General features: G+C 37.2%; 1 protein-coding gene across 1 annotated transcript; it reads left to right on the top strand.

Moving 5' to 3' along the window:
• Positions 1-11,038: 11,038 nt before the first annotated feature.
• On the top strand, positions 11,039-23,815 carry LOC121395659 (sushi, nidogen and EGF-like domain-containing protein 1). The gene is made up of 7 exons (XM_041569747.1): positions 11,039-11,159; positions 14,590-14,676; positions 15,596-15,631; positions 17,149-17,270; positions 19,621-19,902; positions 21,471-21,563; positions 23,116-23,815. Exons 2-7 carry the CDS (start codon positions 14,640-14,642, stop codon positions 23,269-23,271), a joined length of 726 nt encoding a protein of 241 aa, XP_041425681.1. The 5' UTR covers positions 11,039-11,159; positions 14,590-14,639; the 3' UTR covers positions 23,272-23,815.
• The last annotated feature ends 1,459 nt before the right edge of the window (positions 23,816-25,274 follow it).

Here is a 25,274-nt window from a genome sequence, read left to right as displayed (position 1 = left end):
CGAAAATTCACCAAGATTGTTATCTTACATAAAGAAATAATTATGTCATTTATTTCTTCATTATATTACACTTGAATCAGATACTGTGCTTAAATCTTCCAACTCCAATTACAGGAACAAACAAAAGTGAGCGACATTTATACAGATCAGCTGGGATACTTATTGGAGAATTGTTTGTATTTTAAAGCAGTGGCTGGCTGGGTGGATTGAGGGAAAAGTTTTATTATGCAATATTGCTTTATAAATAAATACAACCCTGATGTTGCTGGACTACAGCTCCCAGCATGCCTCCACCCTTATTATATGTTACATTATTCTGGGATTTGTAGTCCTGCAACAAACAAATAAAGTGTAGTTGAGCAGTGCAGTTCAGCTGGGTCTACTACCGCTTTAATTTTGCATTGATTTGCATGACAGCTACAAGCTGGTATAAATTATTATTGTATGTATTATAGAATGCCTTGTACTGGCATTAGATGCTAATTTTTGAGAAAACTTCAAGAAGGAACAAGGACCCTTGAATTGGGGGAAAATCCTGCATTTTGGAGAAAAAAACATGGTACACTCCACTGATTATTTTTTCCATTAGTAAATGAGGCAGATAGTTTTTGTCCATAAAATGTGATAGAACCCCTCCAACAACTGGATTTTTTTTCAATATTTCAATATTTTAAGTGAACATTTGAGTTAAAGTAGAAGGAAAGGTTATAATTAAGTAAGTTTTATCAGAAAGGTCTATATAAATACACCAGTAAACCCTCAAAGTAATACTGCTCTGAGTCCTCTGTCAAAAGAAACACCACAATTCTTTCCTTCTATTGTGTACTCATGGGCTTCTGTATCAGACTTCATGTTTTCAGCTTAAACCTCCAGGGCTAGGGCTTGAGCATGCTCAGTTTGCTCCTCTCCTTCTCCCTCCTCCCCTCCCTGCTGTAATCTGAACCCAGAGCTATGAGTGAGCAGGGAGAGACTCAGACAGGAAGTGATGTCACACCAAGCTGATATGGCAGCTGCTATCCTTAACAAACAGAGAGCTTCTAGAGCTGTTTACTCGGGTATGGTAAAACATTCTACATTCTATAAAAATAGTATGCACTATTGTGGCTAATCTATTGGCAATAAACTGCTCCTGTAGCTTTTCTTCTCCTTTAAACAAAAACATTGTGAAATAATTCCCAAATGGTAATGTCGTTATTATTTGCTGGTGTTTTTTTGTTCCTCAACTTCTGGAAGGCAGTAGGTTGACCGGCACTAATAAAGATCTGTGATTCTTCCAGGCAAATAAAAATATAAATATAAATATAATAAAGCTTACCACTTTACAGTGATTGTAAGAAACAGTAGGTCTCGTTCCCTTTACACAATAAGGTCTCACTAATGAAACAGTCGGATGAGGATGAGAGGCAGGTTGGACACCATAATCCATTTGGCTGTGTATTATAATCTGGTACTGAACGTTAGAAAACAAAAATAAAAAAAAAAGGGTTGTCTTTTATAGTAGGCAATGTAATAATGTGCATAATTTGTGTTTCGTATCACAGTCATGAGCCTATAAATTACTGGCTCTTAATTATTTAAGGACCTCCCAAAAGATACACCATACACTGAAACTTCTAATTAGTTAATTGTCTGCTACATAATTATAACACCCCAAACAATTGCTGGAATTGGACCAATCTGCAACTGGTACTGCCATTGTAGCTAAAATGGCTTAAAGGGACACTAAACCCAACTATAAAGCTGTCCAACTGCGCCCCTTAGTTCTCTGTACAAGATAAACGTAAATTCTACTGTCCAAAAACGTAACTACAGACTCCACCAGTGAGAATGCTGATTCCCAGCACTAGGTCAGCCATTTTGCTCTTATCTACCTACAGGGATTATTGTGCCATTTTTTAAAATGCCATTATATGACATTGGAATCAGACTTGGGGATAAAGGACAGACTTGTTCAGTGCTTAACGCTTCCAATTCCAATTATAGGAACAAAGAACAGGGAGTCAGATTGATACAGATCAGATGGGATTTTCATTGGAGGATTTTTTTTTGCATTTGTTGGCATGTTTTGCTGGATGTGGAGATTTGGGGGAATGTTTTGGAAAATTTTATATTGCAATATTGCTTTAAGAATACAATTCAGATTTTGCTGGACTACAGCTCCCCTTCCTCCTGTCACCCTCCCCTTCGTCGCTCTCCCCTCCCTCCTGTCACCCTCCCCTCTCCATCCCTCCCTCAACTTCATTGTGAAGGGCCCGGCCTTGTGCAAGGTTTTATATCAGGGATAAGAAAAATGTTTACTCTTTGACACAGAGGCACTTACATGGGTTTACCGTGGGAGTGCAGTTATTTGAAGAAAAACAGGAGAACCCCAGCTTCCCTTTAATGTTAGTAATTTCATACTGTATTGGTGTGTTGCACATCTGTTCCTGAATAGATCCTCTGGTTATAGTCGTATACTTTACTTGACCTATAAACAACAAGGGTAACTGGGGATTATTCAACATTAGTCAAATAATGAATCATTAAACTAGCACTGTGTATACAAGTAGCGCTATATAAATAAAAATATAACTGGGCAGTAGTGATAGGCAAATTTATTCGCCAGGCGCGAATTTGCGTGATTCGCCGACAGCGATTAAATGAACGAAATGGCCGCAAAAATTCACTGGCGAAAATTCACTGGTGTCAAAAAAATGGATTTTGGCATTTTCGCCAAAAAAAAAGGCCGCCGGCATCAAAAACGAGACGCCATTTTGCTAATTTTTCGCAATTTCGAGAATTTGCACGAAATTCATGAATTTTTCGGCGAAACGGCGCAAATTCGTCCATCACTACTGGGCAGTGCAATGGTTAGAAAAGGAAAGACGGATATATCAATATGGCTTAGAATTAATATTGCTCTCATGATACATAATTCTATATCGGGGTTTCATCCTGTTTAAGCATCACATGAGTGTATTTTAAATAAATGTAATATAAGTTTCCTGAACAATTAGATTGTATAAAGCAGTGCTTTGGTTTGATCTGTTAAGCAGTGATCTGTATGATTCTTGAAAACAAACACATTTTCCCCTTGGAATACACAGCATACCTGCAGATACAAAATATAGTTGTGAGCCACAAATTGTTCCTGCCGGACATTGTATATTAGAGCCGACGCACAAGCTATTTCCCAACTGAGCGCACAATGTACAGAAAAGAGAAGAATCTGTAAAATAAAATACACAATATATACATTTGGTGACAGGAATAAGAGATACAAATACAGGTATGGGATCTGTTATCCGGAAACCCGTTATCCAGAAATATCCGAAATACAGAAAGGTTGTCTCCCATATACTCCATTATAATTAAATAATCCAAATTTTTAAATATGATTTCCATTTTCTCTGTAATAATAAAACAGTATCTTGTACTTGATCCCAACTAAGATATAATTAATCCTTATTGGAAGCAAAACCAGCCTATTGGGTTTATTTAATGTTTATATGATTTTCTAGTAGACTTAAGGTATGAAGATCCGAATTATGGAAAGATCCCTTATCCAGAAAACAGCAGGTCCCGAGCAGCTGGGAGATTCTGGCATGGGGCAAGGAGTAGGCGGATCCAGGGCAGGAATGAGCGAGATCAGTTTTTAATTGCAGTAAACTTAGGGGTGCACTCTAGCTATGCCATTGGCTACATGTAATTGAGAATTTATGGTTTTTAGCAACTTCTATATAAAACTAGGGGGCGCTGTAGGACATAATTACGGCTGGTTTATATCTACAGCCCCTTTGTGGGTTCAATTCAATTTGACAACAAAAATGTACTGTATCTCCTACTTCATTTCCAAATTTCCTTATAGACTTCTATTGGATTTTCATGAGAATATGGGGCTGATTTATCAAGGGTCGAATTTAAATTTTGAAATCCAAATTTCGGGTTAATTTTAGTGTAATTCGACTGGGGAATAGTCCAAATTTGATTCGAGTTGAATCTCGAACGCTAACGAAAATTCGCCAACGTGATGTCATTTTGCCACTTTGACGTAAATTCTCTAGCGAAGTAGACAGACTCTAGTGGTATTTCGCACCCTTACTCCAGGCGAAGTTGCGATCTGGCGAAGGGACGTAACTACGCTAATTCACTAAGTTGTGGATTTTACTGACTGTTAGCTCAGACCAGGCAAAGTGCAATAGAGTAGATACGAGTTTCTCTAAAAATACGCTGGTGTTTTTTACTTTTAACTGGGTGATAGGCTGAAAAAGATTGAAAATGTTTTTTGGGGTACCTTCCGTCCCCCTTACATTTTGCACCTAAACGAAACTGTGGGCACATGTGTATAAGATCTCTATTTCATTGTATTAAGTTTCCCTGGCCTTGTGTAGTGTAATGTAGTTGCTGCAGCATAAATTTCCATTGTACTTTAACTGCACGCTGTAGGCTAATTAGGCTTCGCTAGTGTAACTTATGGTATTATCGCAAGCGCCACTTTGCAAGCGTTCGGTAACCTGTGTGCAACTTCAGTTCTTCGCGAATTTGCGCAGCCTAAGCCTAAGAAGTGCGGTCTAAGCCGTCGCTAGTGCATTTACGGCGCTTAGTGAATTTGTCCCTAAGAATTCAAATTCGACTATTCACCATCTAAAACCTGCCGAATTGGTTTTTTAGCCTATGAGGAACCTCCTACAACAAATTTGGAGTCATTTGGTGGACTTTTAAAAATCAAATTATTTTTTTTGAAAAAACTCGAATCAAATTCAGTCGAAATTGATTTGATTTGTTTCGAATTTTTGGGTCGATCCAATTCACTCGAATTAAAAAAATTAAATTTTTTTTTATAAATTTCGACTGGTTGTTTTTATTTTTAATTTCAAGTTTATTAGAAGCTCGAAATTCGACTCTTGACAAAAATGCCCCTTCGTGTCCCTCATCAAATTGAATCTGGCCTAAAGTTTATTCATAATCTGTATTGTCCTAATACTTGTCAGAATAAAGAGTTTTATGGTATGTGGTAAAGGTATATATGATTTGCTTGTGCACTAGTGATGGGCCAATTTCTCCCTCTTCAATTTGCCGATAAATTTGCAAATTTTCAGTGAGATTCGCAAAACGGTGAAAAATGTGCGAAAAATTAGTGAAAGGCGAAATTTGACGGCCGTGTTAATTTTGGATACGAGTCCAAAAAGTCAATGGGCATCCGAATAGTGTATAATTTGACAGAAGGTGATCTTTCGCAGGCGACTTTTTCGTGAATTTCTTTGAAATGCGGAAATTTGCTGTGAATTCTTACAAATGTATTCGCCCATCACTATTGTGCACCCTTACTTTATGGATTAATCCATATAGAATATTTCATTTATCTTTGAAAACATTTATTTAATTACCATTGGACTTATCATGAAATGATCCAATTCAGATCAATCTGCTTGGAAATCACATTCACATTTTGGGTTAGATAATATTCAAGGAGAATTGCTTTTCTGCTAATACAATGCCACATATTCCCATAGACTTCATGGGGTTTTCATCAGATAAACCAAGAGATAGTTTTTTCTCAGCTAATTGAATCTAGCCATTTATTCGATCAGTCTCAACATTAATCAAATTAACATTTTTTTAAGCATTGCCCATAGCCTTTTATGAGATACCGAAACCCAAGAAAGTCAACAAAGTTGACTAGTGATGGTCAAATTTGTCCCATTTTGCTTTGCCAAAAAAATCGCAGATTTCCCAAGAAATATGCGAAATGGCGAAAAATTCGCGAAACGTATTGAAGTCAATGGCCATCAAAATTATTGAGGCGCGCATCAATTTTGACGCCCGCGACAATTTTTATACGCTTACATATTTTGTCCAAATGCATTAAAGTCAATGATCGTCTGAATAATTTTGACGTGCGTAAATTTTAATGCTCCTGACTCTTCTGACACGCCAGATTTTTTGCCAGCTAATTTTTGCCGCAGTTTCACAAATTTATTTGCCCAGCAGCGAAATGCGGAAATTGGCCACAAATTAATTCGCCATTCACTAAAGTTAACATCAATTTTAATTGATTGATTATAATGGACAATCGCATTGTTGGCAATTCTAGGAAACTTGAAGGATTGCAAATTCCCTCTTTAATAAAACCTACCCACTGATCTGTCCATTCCACTTTCCCTAATAAACAGTCGAAGTTATTGTTGCTTGAATTTTCCCCTAGACAATTAGAGATTCTTAATACAAGATTCTTCATTATATGACACTGGAATATGTGGATAAAGGGCAGACTTGTTCAGGGTTGGGAAACTGAGCTTAAAGGAGAATTCAACCCTAAAGTTAAAAAACCCTAACCCCCTACTCTACACAGACCCCCCTCCCTCCTCCCCCCACGATAAGTGTTACGCCGTGCAAATGCCCCAAACATTTTATTTACCCCTCAGTGCAGATTCAGGCATCGGGCGCCATCTTCTCTTCAGAAATCTTCTGAATTAGACCGGTGTGGTGGCGCATGCACAGTTGGTTACAATGTAATTCTCCTACCGCACACCTGTAGTTCACCAATCCTGCAAGCTGGTGGTGCGTTCCTTTCCGTTGACCCGGCCGGGTCCCTTAGCAACCAATGTGTAAAAGAAACGGATCCGCACACACACCGATTAGTGCAGTCGGGGAATATCCCCTTTTATTCAGCCACCAAACATCAACGTTTCGGGGGGGAACACCCTTCATCAGGGAATCTCAGAGACAAGGGAGTAATCCTCATTCATCATGAATAACTTGCTCAAGAAGAACAAGTCCTCACTTAGGGCCTTTCTTTTGTATATGGTAAAAACACACCCAAATTCCATCTCTGTATGATCTCTTTTTATTGTGTAGTAAATTGATTCTCAAGTACTTTAAATTTAAATAAAGCCAACAGGCTGGTTTTGCCTCCAATAAGGATTAATTCTATCTTAGTTGGGATCAAGTACAAGCGACTGTTTTATTATTACAGAGAAAAAGGAAATCATTTTTAAAAATTTGGATTAGCTGAATATAATCGAGTTTTTGGGAGACAACCCTTTCTAGATAATGGGTTTCTGGATAACGGATCCCATACCTGAACTACTACATTTTGCTGTTTAACAATAATTCTACCTACAAACACAGGGTGTTTTTGGGCAAGTAGGCAAGTAGGCAAATTATCTATTTGGTGACAATTGATACTTGATAAGTAGAAAGATTGCAAACCCCTGTTACCTAATAATAACTTAAACCACCAGGTCACAATAAAGGTCTGACCTATGTCAGTACTATTATAATTGTAGAAAGGAGAGAAAAAAGAACCCCACTTGACCTTTTATGAAATAAGATAGTCACTCCAGAAATAATGTTATTTGTCTATTAATCGCTAATCAATTATCAGATGTCACACTTATTATTCCAACTCTTAGGTATATAAAGTGCCGGTGTTTAAATGTAATAAAGATCAATAGGAATGGGGCCTTCTTATTCTAAGATGTCAACACAACCTAATAAGAAGCTATTCATTGTTTCATACCAAATGTTATTTGCCCTAAAGCAGTGATCCCCAACCAATAGCTCGTGCGTAACATGTTGCTCTCCAACCTCTTGGATGTTGCTCTCAATGGTCTCAAAGCAGGTGATTATTTTTGAATTCCAGGCTTGGAGTCAAAAAACCAGGTGCACTGCCAAGCAGAGCCTCAATGTTGGTTGACAATCCACATAGGGGCTATCAAATGGCCAATCACAGCACTTATTTGGCACCCCAAGAACATTTTACATGTTAATTTGCTCCCCAACTCCTTTTACTTCTGAATGTTGCTCACAGTTTCAAAAGGTTGGGGATCCCTGCCCTAAAGGTTAAATATTTTGCAAAAATGCCTTAAAGGGCATGTAAAGGCAAAAAAATAAAATCCCATTTTTGCTTTCTTTAATGAAAAATAAATCTATCTCCAATATACTTTAATTAAAAAATGTGTACCTGACTGTATGCAGTGAAATTCTCCCTTCATTTACTGCTGTGGATAGGAATTGTCAGATGGTCCCTAACTGCTCTGCAAGGAAACAATCATACTTATGAACAGCAGGGGGAGCCCCGCCTTACTTCCCAGCCATGCAGCACTCAAGCAGCTTTGTTTATGACGATCGCTAAGCAGCCCAGATCACACTGAGCATGTGCACAGTCTTAGTCTTGCAAAGATGTATAACAAAGTTACAAGATGGTGACCCCCTGTGGCCAACTTTGAAAGCATAAATCATTTGTTTGATTAGGCTTGTGGTGCAGTAAGTTCAGGTTTAGGTTTAGTATACAAAATACAGCATTTCTAGCCTTATTCTATTTTAGACTTTACATGCCCTTTAAACTCATTTCACAATGTAAATTACCATACTCCAAATTGGTTTTCAATACAGCCTAAATATTAACAATTATTTAACAGTTTAGCAGAAAGCAGGGCAGTAAAAGTGGTCAAGGTTGGCAGGAAGAAAAGTCACATGATGCCATGTTGGTAAAAGAGCGGTGAGACAATCACAATTTAAATGTAGAGACAATTATTTAGTGTCACCTACAGTGCTACACACAGTTCCAAAGGGGTCCACTGTGGTACATTGCTACCCACAGCAGCTGATCTGATACAGGATTAAACTACCCCAAATTACATTATATATATATATATATATATATATATATATATATATATATATATATATATATATTTTATGCTACAAAACTGGTCACCCCAAAACCCCTCCTGCAATGTGGCTTACCCACATCCCAGCCTTGCTGAGCCTCTCCATGATCCCCCACAGATAGATCTGTGGGGGATCAATTTATATTCCAAAAGATCTCTGTCATGTCCCTGAAACAAAATCCTACCCCCTTCATTCTTTTTTTGCAGTATTGATCCCTAGTGCATTAGTTCTATCCTCCATACACCCCCCCCCCAACAAGCCAGAGAGCTCCAAAGAGGGGTACAGGCTTTTAAAATAAAACCCGGGTGGTTGTGATCCAGCTACAGTGGAATCCGGTTACCAGACACAAACTACATACATCAGCTAATCAGATCCAAATGTGTTTTATTCAATTGAAACTGTTATTTGTTGTTTTAGTGAATTTAAATTGTAATAAATCAGTTCTAAGGTGAAGCGGAATGAATAAAATTTAGCTAGCATTGGCTTAGAACCATCATAAATATCATTGCAGTTGCACCTAACCATTAATAAATGGGTCTTGTCAACTTCATCAGTAGGGATAAGCGAATTTTTTCGCCTCGTTTCGCCAAAAAAATGATGCCCATAGACTTGTATGGCGGTGTGCGTCAAAAAAAAAAAAAGACGCGCATCAAAACTATTTCAGCGCGCACAAATTTTTTTTGACGCCCATAGACTTTAATGGGCGTCTGCGACATTTCACAAATTTTTGGCGAAACGAAATGGGTCAAATTCGCCCATCCCTATTCATCAGTGATGGGCAAATTTGTGAAACACAACTTTTGTTGCCCACGTCAATTTGCGTAAATTTTGAATAATGTTGACAGTTTTTACACGAACATTATTCAGACTCGCATCCAAATTTTTTTTGACGCTGGCGAATTTTCACTGGTGAATTTTCGCAGCAGTTTTGTGAATTTTGGAAATTCGCTGTGAGTTTGTGCCTGACAAATTTATTCCCCTTCACTAGTCTTCATCTCCGTACCTTGCTATCTTCACTTCCATCTTTTAATGCCAGTCAGTAGGTCTAAATACAGAAGGAAGTTAAGGCAACAGGCATTGTATCTGGTGATACCAATACTTGCCTTTGCCAGACACTGCCCTAAAGATCCCAGTTATATTCCAGCTAAACTCAGCTTGAAGTCACTGCTCTTTGCTGCCTTTCTAAAGTACAAACCCTGACACTGAGAAACCATCTCTATGGCCATGTACAATAAACAATGAACTTAAAGAATGGAGATAAATACAGGTAAATCCAATCAAACAGAACGGATGTAGTGCTGTGAGTATTTATAGCTCTGAAAAGAATTTATGTTTCAGCTGCACCCAAATAAACTCAGCAATGATGACACTGCTGAACCAGATCTGCAAAGAACTTTTACAAAAAACACAGAGAATTAAGAGAAATCCTGAAGATGTTGTTTTCTTGCACATCTAAGAAGCCTGAAGTCCTTCTACTCTTATTATTGTGCGAAAAGTATCTGTGTCTGCGTCAGTCTGGATGTGGTAATAGGAAGAAATTACTGTTTGGAGAAAACATGACGTATGTGACACACCTGACCCTTATATCCCTTGAGATCCCATTCAGTCTGGAAAAAAAATGAAAATAAAAAAATAAATAAAAAAGTCTGCCAATCCAGTTCCTCAACATGTGTAGAAGCCATTGATCAGCCTTGTGGCAACATTCTTGACCTTAATCTTTCTTTCCTTGATATCCATTACTTGCCACTCACTGTCCACAAGTTGCAAGTTGGCCAAGGACTTGTGAACCCCAATTAATAAACTGATTGACCCTTGGATATCCATATGTGGCTTTATATATTATATCCAACACACTATTGTACCCTATCAAGCACAAGACAAAGATATGACATATACAAGTAAAAGGGAACTAAGTGGTACAAGAGTATGCCCCTTACTGCCCATTTAATGTATGTATTCTAAACCAGTGTGTGATTCACAGTTCAGATTCAGCACCCATTTTCTGCACTCTGCACCCTACTCTACAGGTAATAAATGACCCCTAACAACTTTTGATATTATTATTAGTCTGGGGGAGCAGTGTTAGAGTTCCGATATACATTCATAGAAAATCAATATGCTCTTCATTCATTCCTGCTCCTCAAATTCGAAGGTGCCTTTCCATACTGAAATTTTATTATAATCTACACAACAGGAATTTTAGGGTGTCATGCGTATGTCTTAATAGTTTTTAAGGTATTTTTAGGGATATTTGAAAGAAACCCATGATATAAATCACCTGCAGAAAAACTATGTAGGAGGGGCAGGTGCATCTTTGTCGCATTTTCTCTCATTCTGTCTGTTTTTTTCCATGTCTTTATTTTTCTTCATGTAGCGTAAAGGCCTTCACGCCTTCTAACAGGGAGTTCCACCTTCTATTGATAAAACCTAAGAAACAAACCACATTTAAAACAGTGGTGCAGAGAATTTAGGAATATGGAGATTGTGTACCAGTAAGGATATTGGTAAGTCTGACCCTTTGATTCCAATTATTTTCCATATCCTGTAATTTGTAATTGTCTTCTACTCTCAAATGGCCCCAGAAGATGTTCAGTATGGTACAGATATTTCAATCTTACATCACAAGGCTGAGAGTTAATAATAATGAGGTCCATAAAACACTAAACTGGCTGATTTCTGCTCTGTGCAGATCCAAAAGGAAGACATCCACTGAAAGATAGTCTTGTGATTGGAACATTAAATAACGGGGTAAAGTTTAGTCTGTTTTTGTGGGAACTAAGATTTAGACGCTTATAAATAAACCTTACAAACATATTCTGGGGCTGTTCCATTACAACCAGCTATTGTTGTTCCTATCAGTTCTCCTCTTTTTTCAATTAGTTTTTGCATCTAGAATTGTAACCCAAGACAGCAGCTGTGTAATAGGTCTCACAAAAGATAAGAACATTTCTTTGCCAAATATAAATTTGTGGCAAAATTTCAACGCATTTGGTATGAGAAAAAAAGTGAGGAAAAATACCCATTGACTTCAGTGAATTGAATCAGCAAAAAAAAGGTCAGTTGAATACAATTTGTGAAATTTTTGGGCAAATTTTTGCTATTTTGAGAATTTTTTCCAGGGTTTTGTGATTCTTTTGCTGAAGTAAACTGGGTAGTTTCACTCAACATTATTTCTCACTAGTTGTTTTTTTTGCTAATTACTGTGTGATATTGTGTTACTCGAGCAATGAGTTTTTCTCCTAATGTTCAGTATGTAGATAGAAAAGCCTTCTAGGGATGATGATCCACGAAACACATTGGCCCAGATTCAATTCAATGAGAAAACGTTCATGGTTTATCAAGTGAAAAGTCAAGGACAATATTATATTCAAGGAGAAAAAAACTTTTCTCCAACTTCAGTTCCAGTTTTTTTTCTATAGACCTCAATGGAGTTTTCATGTGATAAACCATGAGATAAGTTTTTCTAAATTGAATTGCATCTCAAATTGAACCTTGTCCATTACTTTTTACGTGATAAACTGTTTTCTCGCTGAATTGAATCTAGCACATTATTAGTTATGTTAGTGGTTAAAACAAGACACATTTAGAGGCACATTTACTAAGCTCGAGTGAATGAATAGAAGAAAAAAAACTTTGAATTTCGAATGTTTTTTTTGGCTACTTCGACCATCGAATGGGCTACTTCGACCTTCAACTATGACTTCAACTTCGAATCAAAGATTCGAACTAAAAATCGTTCAACTATTCAACCATTCGATAGTCGAAGTACTGTCTCTTTAAAAAAAAAAACTTCGACCCCCTAGTTCGCCACCTAAAATCTACCGAAGTCAATGTTAGCCTATGGGGAAGGTCCCCATGGGCTTTCTAAGATTTTTTGGATAGAAGAAAAATCGTTCGATCGATGGATTATAATCCTTCTAATCGAACGATTCGAAGGATTTAATTGTTCGATCTAAAGATTTTTCGGTCGATCAAACGAATTGCGGTAAATCCTTCGACTTCGAAGGATTTCCATTCGGCAGTCGAATATCGAGGGTTAATTAACCCTCAATATTCGACCATAAGTAAATTTGCCCCTAAGTACCAGGGATAAAGACTATGACTATAAGTTGGGATGGAACCTGTAAGTCAATGTTGCCAATATTTAGATGGACAGGAGGTTCTGTCTAAAAATTCAGGGTTTTTCTCTCCCTGAATCAGTGGTACAGGCTGATACATTAGATAGGTATAAGAAGGGGTTGGATGGTGTTTAGCAAGTGAGGGATATGGGAGATAGCTCATAGTACAAGTTGATCCAGGGACTGGTCCCATTGCCATTTTGGAGTCAGGAAGGAATTTTTCCCTCTCTGAATCAAATTGGAGAGGCTTCAGATGGGTTTTTTTTTGCCTTCCTCTGGATCAACTGGCAGTTAGGCAGGTTATATTGTATATAAACATAAAAGGCTGATTATATGTTACTATGACTGTTATTATCACCTTACAATCTGATGTATCAATGTCCACCTAATGGATTCCAAAGACAACACAATTATTTATAGTTATTGAACCAATATGTCATTCTCCTGCAACATATACTGTATATCAGGCTGAATGGAAAAAATGGACCAGCATTTTATTCAAGGGAGTTCTTAAGTTGGAATATCCTCTTGATGGATCTCTGCACAAACGATGAGCAATTGAGGAATTTAGTCTTATGATATGTCTCAGAATAAGCAAAATTAGGGACTGTTCCTGCTTGTTTTACGCATGTGACTGTACAAGGGGACCATTCCTTCTGAACTCTGCTAAGGGATACTGACAATTCAGGATACTTACATTGGCATCGTTTTTTTAAATTTTCTGTTTAATTTTTGACTTATTAGGTAAGAGAATGGGACTTACCAGTGGTTCCAAAGCTTTGGGGTTGGTGCACTTGAGGGGGTCTGGTGCATTGGCAAGGGGGGCGATTTTAAGAGAACATCTGTTTCCTCTCTTGGATACTGCTGAATGCAGGCAGCAGTGTATTCATTGGGGGAAAACAGATCTTGGTGCTTCAATTTGGAGCTCCTTGACCTGTAGCAATTTATCAAAATGCATGGTATGGTGCAAAGTGTTATAAACATGGCAGATTGTACACTTGTTTTCCACTTTGCACCCTGCTCGGCACATAGTAAATGAGCTCCACCATGTGTGAATATTCAGTTTGCATTTCTGTTAAACTCTAATATTTTATTACAGTTTAACTTATTTCTACAAGCATGAACATTGCAGAGCTTGCCCACTGGTTTTCATGGAATTATTTTTTCAGCTCTTCCAAAGCTCTTAGGATCATTGCACAGAATATATTTGCTCAAACCAATGTTATTATTATCATTATTCAGATGGGGACTACGGGATATTGCCATAACTCTACTGTGGTTATTCAGCAAAGTCCGAATTGATCTCAATATTTTCTAAAAAAAAAATCAGACCAAATCCAAACTAGTTTTTTGGCTTATTTATTGCGACACATTCCTGAAAATTGTGTTTGCAGGAAAAAATCTGAATTTTACGAATTTTTCGGAATTCCCACACGAAAAGTCAGATGTTTTCGAATTTGTGCCAGAAAACTTTGATTATTGCACGAAACCCAGCGCAGATCAAAAAATCTTTGTGATTTCTCCCATTGACTTACACTGTATATGCAACCTCCACAGGTCTGAGATGCCAAATTTTCTGACTTTTTCCATCCCGGGGTATAGTAAATTCCAAAACATTCATGATTTTTTTTTTTTCAGATTTTCTGCATTCGGAGTTTAGTAAATAACCCTCTACACATTCACAAATAATACCCTTGCTGTGCTTAGTATTTGGATTAATGGAATATAAGGGGTATGTTACAGTATATTTTTATGTAAAATGTATAAGTAAATGTTTTACATACCAGTCTTATTTACCTCTTTCCACACTCTACAGGTGCATCAGAAAAAAAGTCTCTCAATCAGTGTTGTTTTTCCTGTCTAAATATGGACCTTTGTTATATTTCAAAGATTTTTCTGCTTGGTGAGTTTGCTATTTTTGTGGATTCCAAAGTATACTTAGTAAGACATCTGCTAATTGTTGAGTTAACACCTTTACCTTCTAAACTACGGCAGATCAAAGCTGTCAAATGCACATTTACTCGTGCTCCACAGAACTCTAATCAGGCACAAAGTCAGTGTTCCTGTAGTCTTGCTGCATGGTGGACCATGAAGTCCCACCGAGTTTCCACTTCTTGCATAACTAGTAGGACAAAATGCTTTTAACTCAAAAGACTAAAGACCTAAAATATTTACAAGAGATTACCAAGTTGTAATGTATCTACCTAAATTAACATGAAGGAACTTAAGAATAGCAATGACCTGAAAGCCTACAATAAATTAAAATTAACTGCTTAGCTTTAACATAAGGCGTGCACTACTTTTCATTAATGTGTCTTAGATTTCTGTAGTGTAATTATGAAAAACATTCTGGATCAGAAAAAAAGTTGGTCATGGACAGGTCAATAAAAGCTGCTGACTCAACAATTCATGATGGAATCAGCAGCTCACTGTTACCTGCTGATTGGCATGACCAACCATCTTGCTGAAAATTGGCCAGATATCTATTAGGCAGGTTTGAGGCCGGTATTATGAAGTTGATGCAGTTCTCTCCAGAATATCTGCATAGGTGTCCCATGTGATCTAATCATTGGCCCAGTAGACAAACCATTGGAGTAGTCCAAAATGGCCAAAATCTGCTCTTTTGGTGACCTTGATAAACAAGTGGATATATCTGTGTATGGACATGAAAGATCTTTCTATAAATGAATGACTTTTGCTGTAGCAAGTTTTATTACATTTTATTGTCCAGTGGCACATTTCCTTAATTCTTGGCCACTTACTATATGTACGGCATCATTCTGAAATTTATATTCACTTATATTTTTGTCTTTCTTTTTTAGCTTATATTGCATTGCAAGGAACAGCTGCAAAAAATGGTATTCAAGTATTTATATTTTTATTCCTATAAAATATATTCACATATAACTGATAAATAGTCCTGAATAAGATAATGTTATAATTCCAAGAAAATATAGGCTGACAATTGGGGGCAGATTTATCAAAGGTCGATTTTGAGTTGATGGGAGTTTGTAAAAACTCCCATCAACTCGAAATTCGAAAAAAATTACCAATCGAAATTTATTAAAAAAAAAAAAAATTATATTTGGGTGAATAGAATCGACCTGCAAGCTTGAATCAAATTCGTATAGAATTTTTTTGACTAAAAGAAAAGAAATGTTTTTAAAAAAACAAACGACTCCAAATTGATTGTAGGAGGTCTTCCATAGACAAAAAAAACACCAATTCGGCGGGTTTTAGATGGCGAATAGTCCAATTCAAATTCTCAAAGGGACAGTACATTCTAATTTTGATTTTTTTTTTTTAACTCAAATCGAATTTGGATTATTTCCTAGTCAAATTACACTAAAATAAACTTGAAATTCATTTTTAAAACTTTAATTTTTAATTAGACCCTTGATCAATCTGCCTCTAAATGTCCACATGAGATCTCAGCTGAGTTAGCCTTGAAACTGGGCTTCCAGGAGGAAAGCTAGGCATTCACCTCAAATCCTCCCGTAAGTGTTCCTCAGTATATCCTCCCCAGCCTCTACACTGGGCTGAGCATCCCAACAGTTTCAAAACCACTGCCATGAATTGTAAAATTATAATTGACTATAATATACCATAGTGCCAGGGCTGATAACGCAAGGGATACATTTCCAATCCCAATGAATGTAATGCCTCAAACCAGTATATAAGTATAGACAAATACAAGAGTCCTCTGCACTCAAACCATTATCAATATATTTAAGACAGAGACATTTTGTGCTACTGCTACTGAAATATGCCTTACCCTTTAAACAACACAGGGATTGTTTGTCCATATATTGCAATATATTTAAGCTGGCCAACTAAGTCAAAGTCATCCCATATCTGGCCAGTCCTATGCTCAATTTTCATCTGATTCATTAAGAATTCTATTGCTTCATTATACATTTTACAAAGGGACTAAGTTTTACCTGCAACTTACTTGCTGCTTTCAAAGTAAAACTCCCAAACTTGGCTGCCCTTTTATTAGACACCAGTGGGATCACCTGACTATAGCTGGGAAGGGAGGGAGCTACAACATGGAGCTGGTCACTGCTCCTGTATAAACTATATGGACAAACAATCCCTGTTTTGTTTAAAGGGTAAGGCATTTTTCAGTAGCAGTAGCACAAAATGTCTCTGTCTTAAATATATTGATAATGGGTTGAGTGCAGAGGACTCTTGTATTTGTCTATATGTATTTTGTGGTCACAGCCTCATTGCACCCCCGCCTAATGGTTTTAAAAAATAGTGGTGAGCACAACTTTCCCTTGTTTGTTACCAGTATATAAGTACTTTCAGTTTAAGGAGGCTATTCTCATTATTGGTGGTGCTTACCATATTTTCCATTTTTAAATTATTTTAGGTCTTCTGTATGAATATGGAAATGCAACTGACAGTCTAAGCAAAAACGAAGATTATGGTTCTGTGGCAATAAAGTTCACTGTCAACTTCCCCCTTTTTGGAAACACCTATTCTTCTCTTTATGTGAGTTATGCATGTGCAATGACTCTTCTGCGAATACACACAGATAATATGAGGATAAAATTAGATTTTTCCTGCCTTTGCTAATTTGTAACCTCACCTCATCTGATCATATGAACATAAATGATTTAGTAATATAATCCCATGCTATTCTCCAATGCACCCACCAGTAACACTGCAACCTAAAACGGATATACTATATTACTAAGAAGTTTACCAAAAAGTAAAGATGCAAGCGACTTAACCAATAAGAAAGCAGATTTCCAGCACTGTGCCATCTTGCTGTTATCTTACATACAGAGATTATTGTATATTTTTAACTTCATTATATTACAAACACTGAAACAAACACGGGCATAATGGACATACTAGTCCAGTGCTGGGGAAAATGTTTTGAAAGCTTTGGGGGCAAATTAACTAACCTGCGGAGTTGCACTAGTGCAGGCTTCGCCACACTTCGCCGCACTTCACCAGACGAAGTTTCAGTAGGGCGCCGCTAATTCACTAAAATCCGAAGTTGCACTCAGGGAGGCGAACGGTAGCGAAGTTGCGCTAGCGTTAATTCGTCAAGGAAAGTGAAGTTAAGCTAGCGATGCCTAATTTGCATACGTATATTCAAATTACGCCACATATATGTAGCAACAAACACATTACACTACACAGGCCTGGGAAAGCTTCATAAAATAAAATAGAGTTGTTATTTTGCCCTAGACATATGCCCACTGTATAGTTTAGGTGCCATATGTTAGGAAATGTAGGAGGGAAGGAGGGTACCCCCAAAAAAATTTACGATCTTTTCCAGCCTATCACACTTAAAAAAGGAAAAGACGCCAGCGTGTTTTGGGACTTAGAAAAAAATTCAACTGTTTTTGAAGCAATCCCTATCTACTCTATTGCACTTCGCCTGGTCTGAGGTGGCGAAGGCAAGTCTGGCGCAAGAAGTAACGTTCAGTAAAATGCGCAAGTTAGTGAATTAGCGTAGTTACGTCCCTTCGCCATAGCGCAACTTCGCCTGGCATAAGGGTGCTATGTAGCACTAGAGTAGGTCCACTTCGCTAGCGAATTTACACCAGTTAGTAAATCGGCGAAGTAACAAAATGACGTCATGCTGGCGAATTTGCGCTAGCGTTAGGCACTTCGCACTTTAGTGAATTTGCCCCTTGAACTCCAACTGCATGAACAAAGAATATGGAGCCAGATTTACACAGATTATGATGGATTCACAAGTTTTAGGTAGTGAATAGTCAAATTTGAATTCTTAAAGGGCCATATGATAAATGTCGAAAATCAAATTAGAATTTTTTTTTAAAAAGCTCAAATCAAATTTGAATAACTCGCTAGTCAAATTTGACAGATTTGACCATAAAAAAATTCTAATTTCAAATTTTTAATTCAAACCTTGATAAATCTGCATCTAAGGGTATCATTTATGAACGATTGGGAATCGGGTTCAGGTCTTTCATGAACAAAATTAAGAGCTAAATTAAAAAAAAAATATGTATCATGCATTATTTTTCTTAAATCCACATAGTTCAAGTCTCAGTTTGGCAAATTAAAGCAAAATCTATAAAGAAAAACACTATGAATAATAATAAGCTGTAACATACCATATAACTTTATTTTGCCTCTCTAATTTTACCCTTGTGGTACGTGTCTGTAAATAGGAGACCTTGACATTTTCTATCCCACCATAAAATACCTAGGGGCTGATTCACTAAGGGTCGAATATCGAGGGTTAATTAACACTCGATATTCAACTGGGAATTGAAATCCTTCGACTTCGAATATCGAAGTCGAAGGATTTAGCGCAGATAGTATGATTGAATGATCGAAGGATTTAAATCCAACGATCGAAGGAATATCCTTCGTTCAAAAAAAGTTAGGCAAGCCTATGAGGACCTTCCCCATAGGCTAACATTGACTTCGGTAGCTTTTAGATGCCGAACTAGGGGGTCAAAGTTTTTTTTAAAGAGACAGTACTTCGACTATCGAATGGTCGAATAGTCGAACGATTTTTAATTCGAATCCTTCGATTCGAAGTCGTAGTCGTAGTCGAAGGTCGAAGGTCAAAGTAGCCCATTCGATGATCGAAGTAGCCCAAAAAAAACTTCGAAATTCAAAGTTTTTTTACTTCGAATCCTTCACTCGAAGTTAGTGAATCGGCCCCTTAATGTGTCTATTACTATATTTAAAAAAAAAATACCAGCTAATAGCTTGAATCCTCAACATCTAGGCCATCTCCAGACCAACCAAAGCTGAACCCTTACAGGACTTAGTTAACTGTGTCCTTACATATTGGTTTAGAATTGCACCAAATTTTTGTCCATCTTACACTGAATGTATTTTCTTTTAGCTGTGCAACAAAGGATTGCTGACCTTCACTGCAAGTTACTGTGTTTATGCAACAGCAGATTTTCCTATTAAGGGGTCCGTTCCCTTTATTGCCCCGTTTTGGGCAGACCTTTATAACGTACTATCCGGTGACATTTACTACCGGCAGAGCAATGATTCCACCCTGCTGGCAAATGTAACTAAAGACATCAATAAATACTTTCCAGAAGTAACATTTTCTGCCAAGTGGGTCTTTATAACGACATGGGACAAGGTGCCACGGTTTCCAGGAGCTGCCAGTCAGGTATCAGTTTGATGTTATGTCTCAAAGTGTTGTGATATTCATTGTCAACCAATTAAAAACCACGAGTAGCTGTGCAAACTTTAACTTTTAGAATGTGGTGCAGAAAGATACCTTGCAGGCAGGGCCGGCCTTAGGCCTATTGGACCAATTGGGCCCAATAGGGCCCCGCACCTCTGGGGGCCCCACACCACAGGGCAGCACAGATAATATTTCCCTCAGCACATGATGCTGCCTGGCCTGCCCCCAACTTTGAGAGTCCAGCCCATACCCAAATCCATAGGTCTAGCCTGCCCCCAACTTTGAGAGTCCAGCCGATCCCCAACTCTGATAAGCCAGCCTATCCCCCAACTCCATAGGTCTAGCCTGCCCCCAAGTCTCATAGGCCCAGCTTTCCTCCAACCTTGATAGGCCCTGCGTACCCCCAATCCAACCAAGCCTGCTCCCAAGCTGAATCGGCCCAGCCTGCCCTAAACTAATTGGCCCAGTCCACTCTCCTATTTCATCCCTCTCACTCTCTTACCTTGTCTGCCCCTTTCCTTTCTATTTTGTGCCTGTGTGCCCTTATTTTCCTAAATACTTGGTGTGTCAGTAGCCAGCAACACTTTGTCTAGGGGCCCCGCCAACATGGTCCCAATTGGGCCCCACATTTGATATGATCAGCCCTGCTGGCAGGCTGTTCAACAATTACACTCTAACACAAACACTCTGAAAGATTTGAATTGATTTAATTCTGATAAATCATCGTGAAAAGAGCATAAATACTGATATTGACCTCAAAACACTGGAAAGAAATGAAGGTAGCCTTCCATGGGATTCATCATCCCAAAATAGTCATTGTGAGACTGAATTCCTGAACATTGATTAGTATTCGTTTTCAATTGATCCGTTTGGCTGCTAAATCAGCCTCTAAATCTTTTTAAAAAGTATGTTTTTACTGAATTTTACATTTTAAAACAGAATGATATGCTACATGAGTACAGCTCGAGGTGAAAAGAAAAGGGAAACAAATATAAAAATGGAGAGATTGGTCAGAATAGAAGGCAAAGGAATCCAATAACATCTAAGTAAATCAGTCAAATCTATAGGCCAGTTTTGTCCTTCTTTGCTCAATTTGGACATTCCTTCAAAAATCCTTTGAATCCTTTGATAAACGTAATTCACAGTTTTTTTTTTTCCCATCAGCAACATCAACTGTGACATGAGGCAAGGGTTTGGTATTGTCATGTCTGGACAGTTCCATTCTCAGTCCCAAAGTAGTATTGTCTCCCATACTAAAGGAATCATTATAGGATCTATAGAATATCTTGATGCAGTTTATGGGGCCCAACTGGTATTTCTGTAAACAGAAATTTGGTGAACTTGAGAGTATGTCTTGCTGTTTCACGTCTGCCTTATTCATTACACCAGTTATAGGCCAGTTATTTATAGCATATGGGCAATTTTTTCCCATTTTTTCCCATTTTTATGTTGACATTTTTTCATGACATTACTTTTACTGTATCTGTTATATTATAATTGTACTGTTGGGACCATACTGTAGGGATCTGACACTTTCATCTCTTATCTAGGCGAATACATTTCAGGTTGTTCTTGCCACAGATGGAACCAGTTCATTTGTTCTTTTTAACTATGCTATAATTCAGTGGTCATTCCTTGCAGTGGTAAGTAATTATAATAATGGTATTTAAAAGTGTTTTATTACTGCAATGTAGAGTTTTGTGTTTTTGATTTTTTTTTACGTAAAGGACATTGCTAAAGAAGTTGATTTAATTGATCCCCAACACATTTACACCTTGAATAAAAATAATGGCTGCATTAAAAAAAGCGAATAATCAGAACAGTTTTATTTTTAAAACATGGCCGCCGGTATACAGTGCCATGTTCCTGACAGCAGACTGCTGCATAGATTTCACTACAACCATGGCACTCACTGCATGGAATTCTTCTACTTCGAATAATTTAACATTTAACAAAAAAAACTTTAAAGTTTGCTTTTTTATTAATAAATCCAAATATAAAAATAAATCCATGGGAAAAAAACTCGAGTACCTTGAATTTGTCAGTTTAAGCTCAAAAAACATTCGATAAACTCAAATTGAATAATCGCTTCAGATTTTGCCAATTGACTTCTTCCATTGACTTCTACATGAACTCTGCAGCTTTTAGATATGTAATTTTTACATTCAAGTTTTTAGGTTTAATAAATCTCTAAAATTTGAGTTTTTGAAATCTCTAAATTTAAATAAAAAAACTGTACTTGCAAAAATTAATTAAAATTCAATTTGAGCATTGATAAATCACCCCTGTAGAATTTATTAGTCACCTGTTTAAAAAGAAATGCCAGATTTAAGATTTTCTTGCTGAATCTTAAGCATTTTGGCTGTCTGTGTTTTTAGAGAACATCCCCTAATTAGAAAGCAGCATTACCCAATGGAAAACAGTAAGGCAAGGATGTCTGTAGTTAAAGGACAAGGAAAGTCTAAAATAGAATAAGGCTAGAAATGCTGTATTTTGTATACTGAACATAAGCATGAAGGTACTGCACCACAAGCCTAATCAAACAAATGATTTATGCTTTCAAAGTTGGCCACAGGGGGTCACCATCTTGTAACTTTGTTATACATCTTTGCCTGACCCTGACCCTGCACATGCTCAGTGTGGTCTGGGCTGCTTAGGGATCGTCATAAACAAAGCTGCTTGAGTTCTGCATGGCTGGGAAGTAAGGCGGGGGCTCCCCCTGCTGTTCATAAGTATGATTGTTTCCCTGCTCAGCAGTTAGGGGCCGTCTGACAATTCCTATCTACAGCAGTAAATGAAGGGAGAATTTCACTGCATACAGTCAGGTTTCTTATAAAAATGGTACACATTTTTTAATTAAAGTATATTGGAGATAGGTTTCTTTTTCATTAAAGAAAGTAAAAATTGGATTTTATTTTTTTGCCTTTCCTTGTCCTTTAAGATAGAATGCATAGAGTGCTGCTGTAACATTGCCAATGGAATATGTGTTTGATTTATTGCTTCCTACAGAAACAAGTAGGAAAATGTACATTGTGCATTGAGGCATTTCCATCGATTTACTTCACTCAGTCATAAGTTGTCTGTGATTAACAGTGTTCAAAGCATCTTTCATATTCTGATTTGTCTTCCTCCCACCAGCATTGTATGGCCAAAGTCTATTATCAATAGTCCTTAATGTGATGCTTTTCTGAACAGGCTGGGTTGAACAGTGGAAACATTACAGGATACTATCAATTAAATAAGCCAAAGGAAATTTCGTTCAACTGGACAAACTCAAGTAACGTTAATTATCCTGGGCGGTGGGCTTTCAAAGTAGACAAGTCACAGCCTGAAGGTATGTATGAAAGCTAAGTATATTAAGGAATTACACAGTACAGTCTCTGCCACCATCGGATAGAAAATGCTGCCTTAGTCCCTGGTTAATACCAAGAATAAAGAAAAAAATAGGTAAAGGACAAAGCTAATATGCTGCCTGTAAGTTCATTTTGCTATTCTGTTCATTCTGCACACTGATTCAGCCATCAAATATATAATTATTGGTTTCTTCTATTTAAAAATATGTCCAGGTTTCTAAACTTGTGAGTTATAATTGTATTTGCCCTTACAGTAGACCTTTATGTTCTGGTACAATGTATTAAAATGAAACTGAAATTCTCAAAGCTATACATCTGAACGGTATGGTTAAAATTGCTGAATATTTTTGGCCAATTTCAATGGGTTAAAGTTATAAAGTTCATTTTCGAATCAAGCGACGTATTCAAAATCGACCGGAAAATACAATCACATTTCTTGCCGCAAAACTTCACATCGTGCTTTCTTTATAATGTAAACAAAATGACAGGGAGACATCACATTTATAAAATACATGAAATAAAATGAAGTGCCGTTAACATAATTTTAATATTTTTAAAAATTTTAAAAAAAAATACAAAAATGATAATTGTTACAAATCAAACAAAACAATAAAAACAAAGATTTTTTTTTTTATTACTTTGCGGATATTATTTTTCTCTTTCATTCTGCATTTCATGACTTGCCATATTCTCTTTTCTCTCCTTTTTCTATGATCTTTTATTTGTTTCTGTTCTCTTTAGCCATTTAGTTTTTGCTATCACCCTGTGTTTTGTTTTTCTCTTCTGGTTTCCTCCATTTGTGTGTGTGAGTGGCATTTTGAATGTATGTGTCCTGTAATATGATGGTGGTGGTGCGTGAGGGATGAATAATTGAACCGTGGTAAGATGCAAATTTTGAGGAGAGCAACCAAGACCAAAGCAAACTCCAAGACGCAAATTTGTCTTGTATGGATCGTATTCTAATAATCTCTCAATTTGCCCTTTGGCTTTGTGGCACCTTAGTGTATTATATGTGCCAATTGTTCTTTTTACTACATTCCTTTGGATATTTGGACTTTTTCTTCAATGTCTAAAGTCCATCACATGAAAGAATTGCTTGGAAGACGTTATTGAACATAATAAAAGTAGGATCACTTGAATGCATTTCTACTATAAGTCCAGTAAGTATTATTATTATTATTATTATTGTTATTATTATTTACAGAGTTATCTATTCAATATTATCTTCTTCTTCTTGAATTATCTTCCAGGATTAGCAACAGTTGATTTATCCGGACCAACTCACTATGGATAGATATTTAATGTTCAGGAGAAAGAAATCCATGCTACATAGACAAATAACAATCCACAGAACATTCTTTGGTTGATGAGTTGATGCAGTAAATAGTCTGTCTATGGTATATTTGTTTTGTTTAACCCCATAACAAGGTTTTTCTTCTGAGATTGGCAGCTGATAAAGTTGGGTAAGTTTCTTGTTAGCATCTATCATTGTCCTGAGATGAGGACAAGGGGCTGAGCCCCAATCATTTTTTTCAACAGACAGAGGAAGGACCTTGACGTGGTTCTGTTGCTCACAATCTGTGGATAACACTGCTGTGGAGAACAGAAGAGCAGATAATGAAGTCTTCAGAAGTTTTTTACCAGCTTATGGACAAAGTTGGAGTATACCAGTGATCCACAACCAGTAGCTCATGAGAAACATGTTGCTCTCCAACCCCTTGGATGTTGCTCTCAGGTGCCTTTTTTGAATTCCAGGCTTGGAGGCAAGTTTCGGTTGCATAAAAACCAGATGTACTGCCAAACAGAGCCTCCTGTAGCTGCCAGTCCATATAGGGGCGACCAATAGCCAATCACAACCCTTATTTGGCACCACCCAATACATTTTTTGTGCTTGTGTTGCTGCCCAACTCTTTTTACATCTGAATGTTGCTCACGGGTGAAAAAGGTTGAGGACCCCTGCGTAGACCAAGTATAGAAGATGAGGCTAAAAAATGAAATGTG

The sequence above is a fragment of the Xenopus laevis genome, chromosome 7L, assembly GCF_017654675.1.
Source record: "Xenopus laevis strain J_2021 chromosome 7L, Xenopus_laevis_v10.1, whole genome shotgun sequence".
Lineage (NCBI taxonomy): Eukaryota > Metazoa > Chordata > Amphibia > Anura > Pipidae > Xenopus > Xenopus laevis.
Note: the sequence above shows the minus strand (reverse complement) of the source record. Positions and strands in the feature narration are given on the sequence as shown.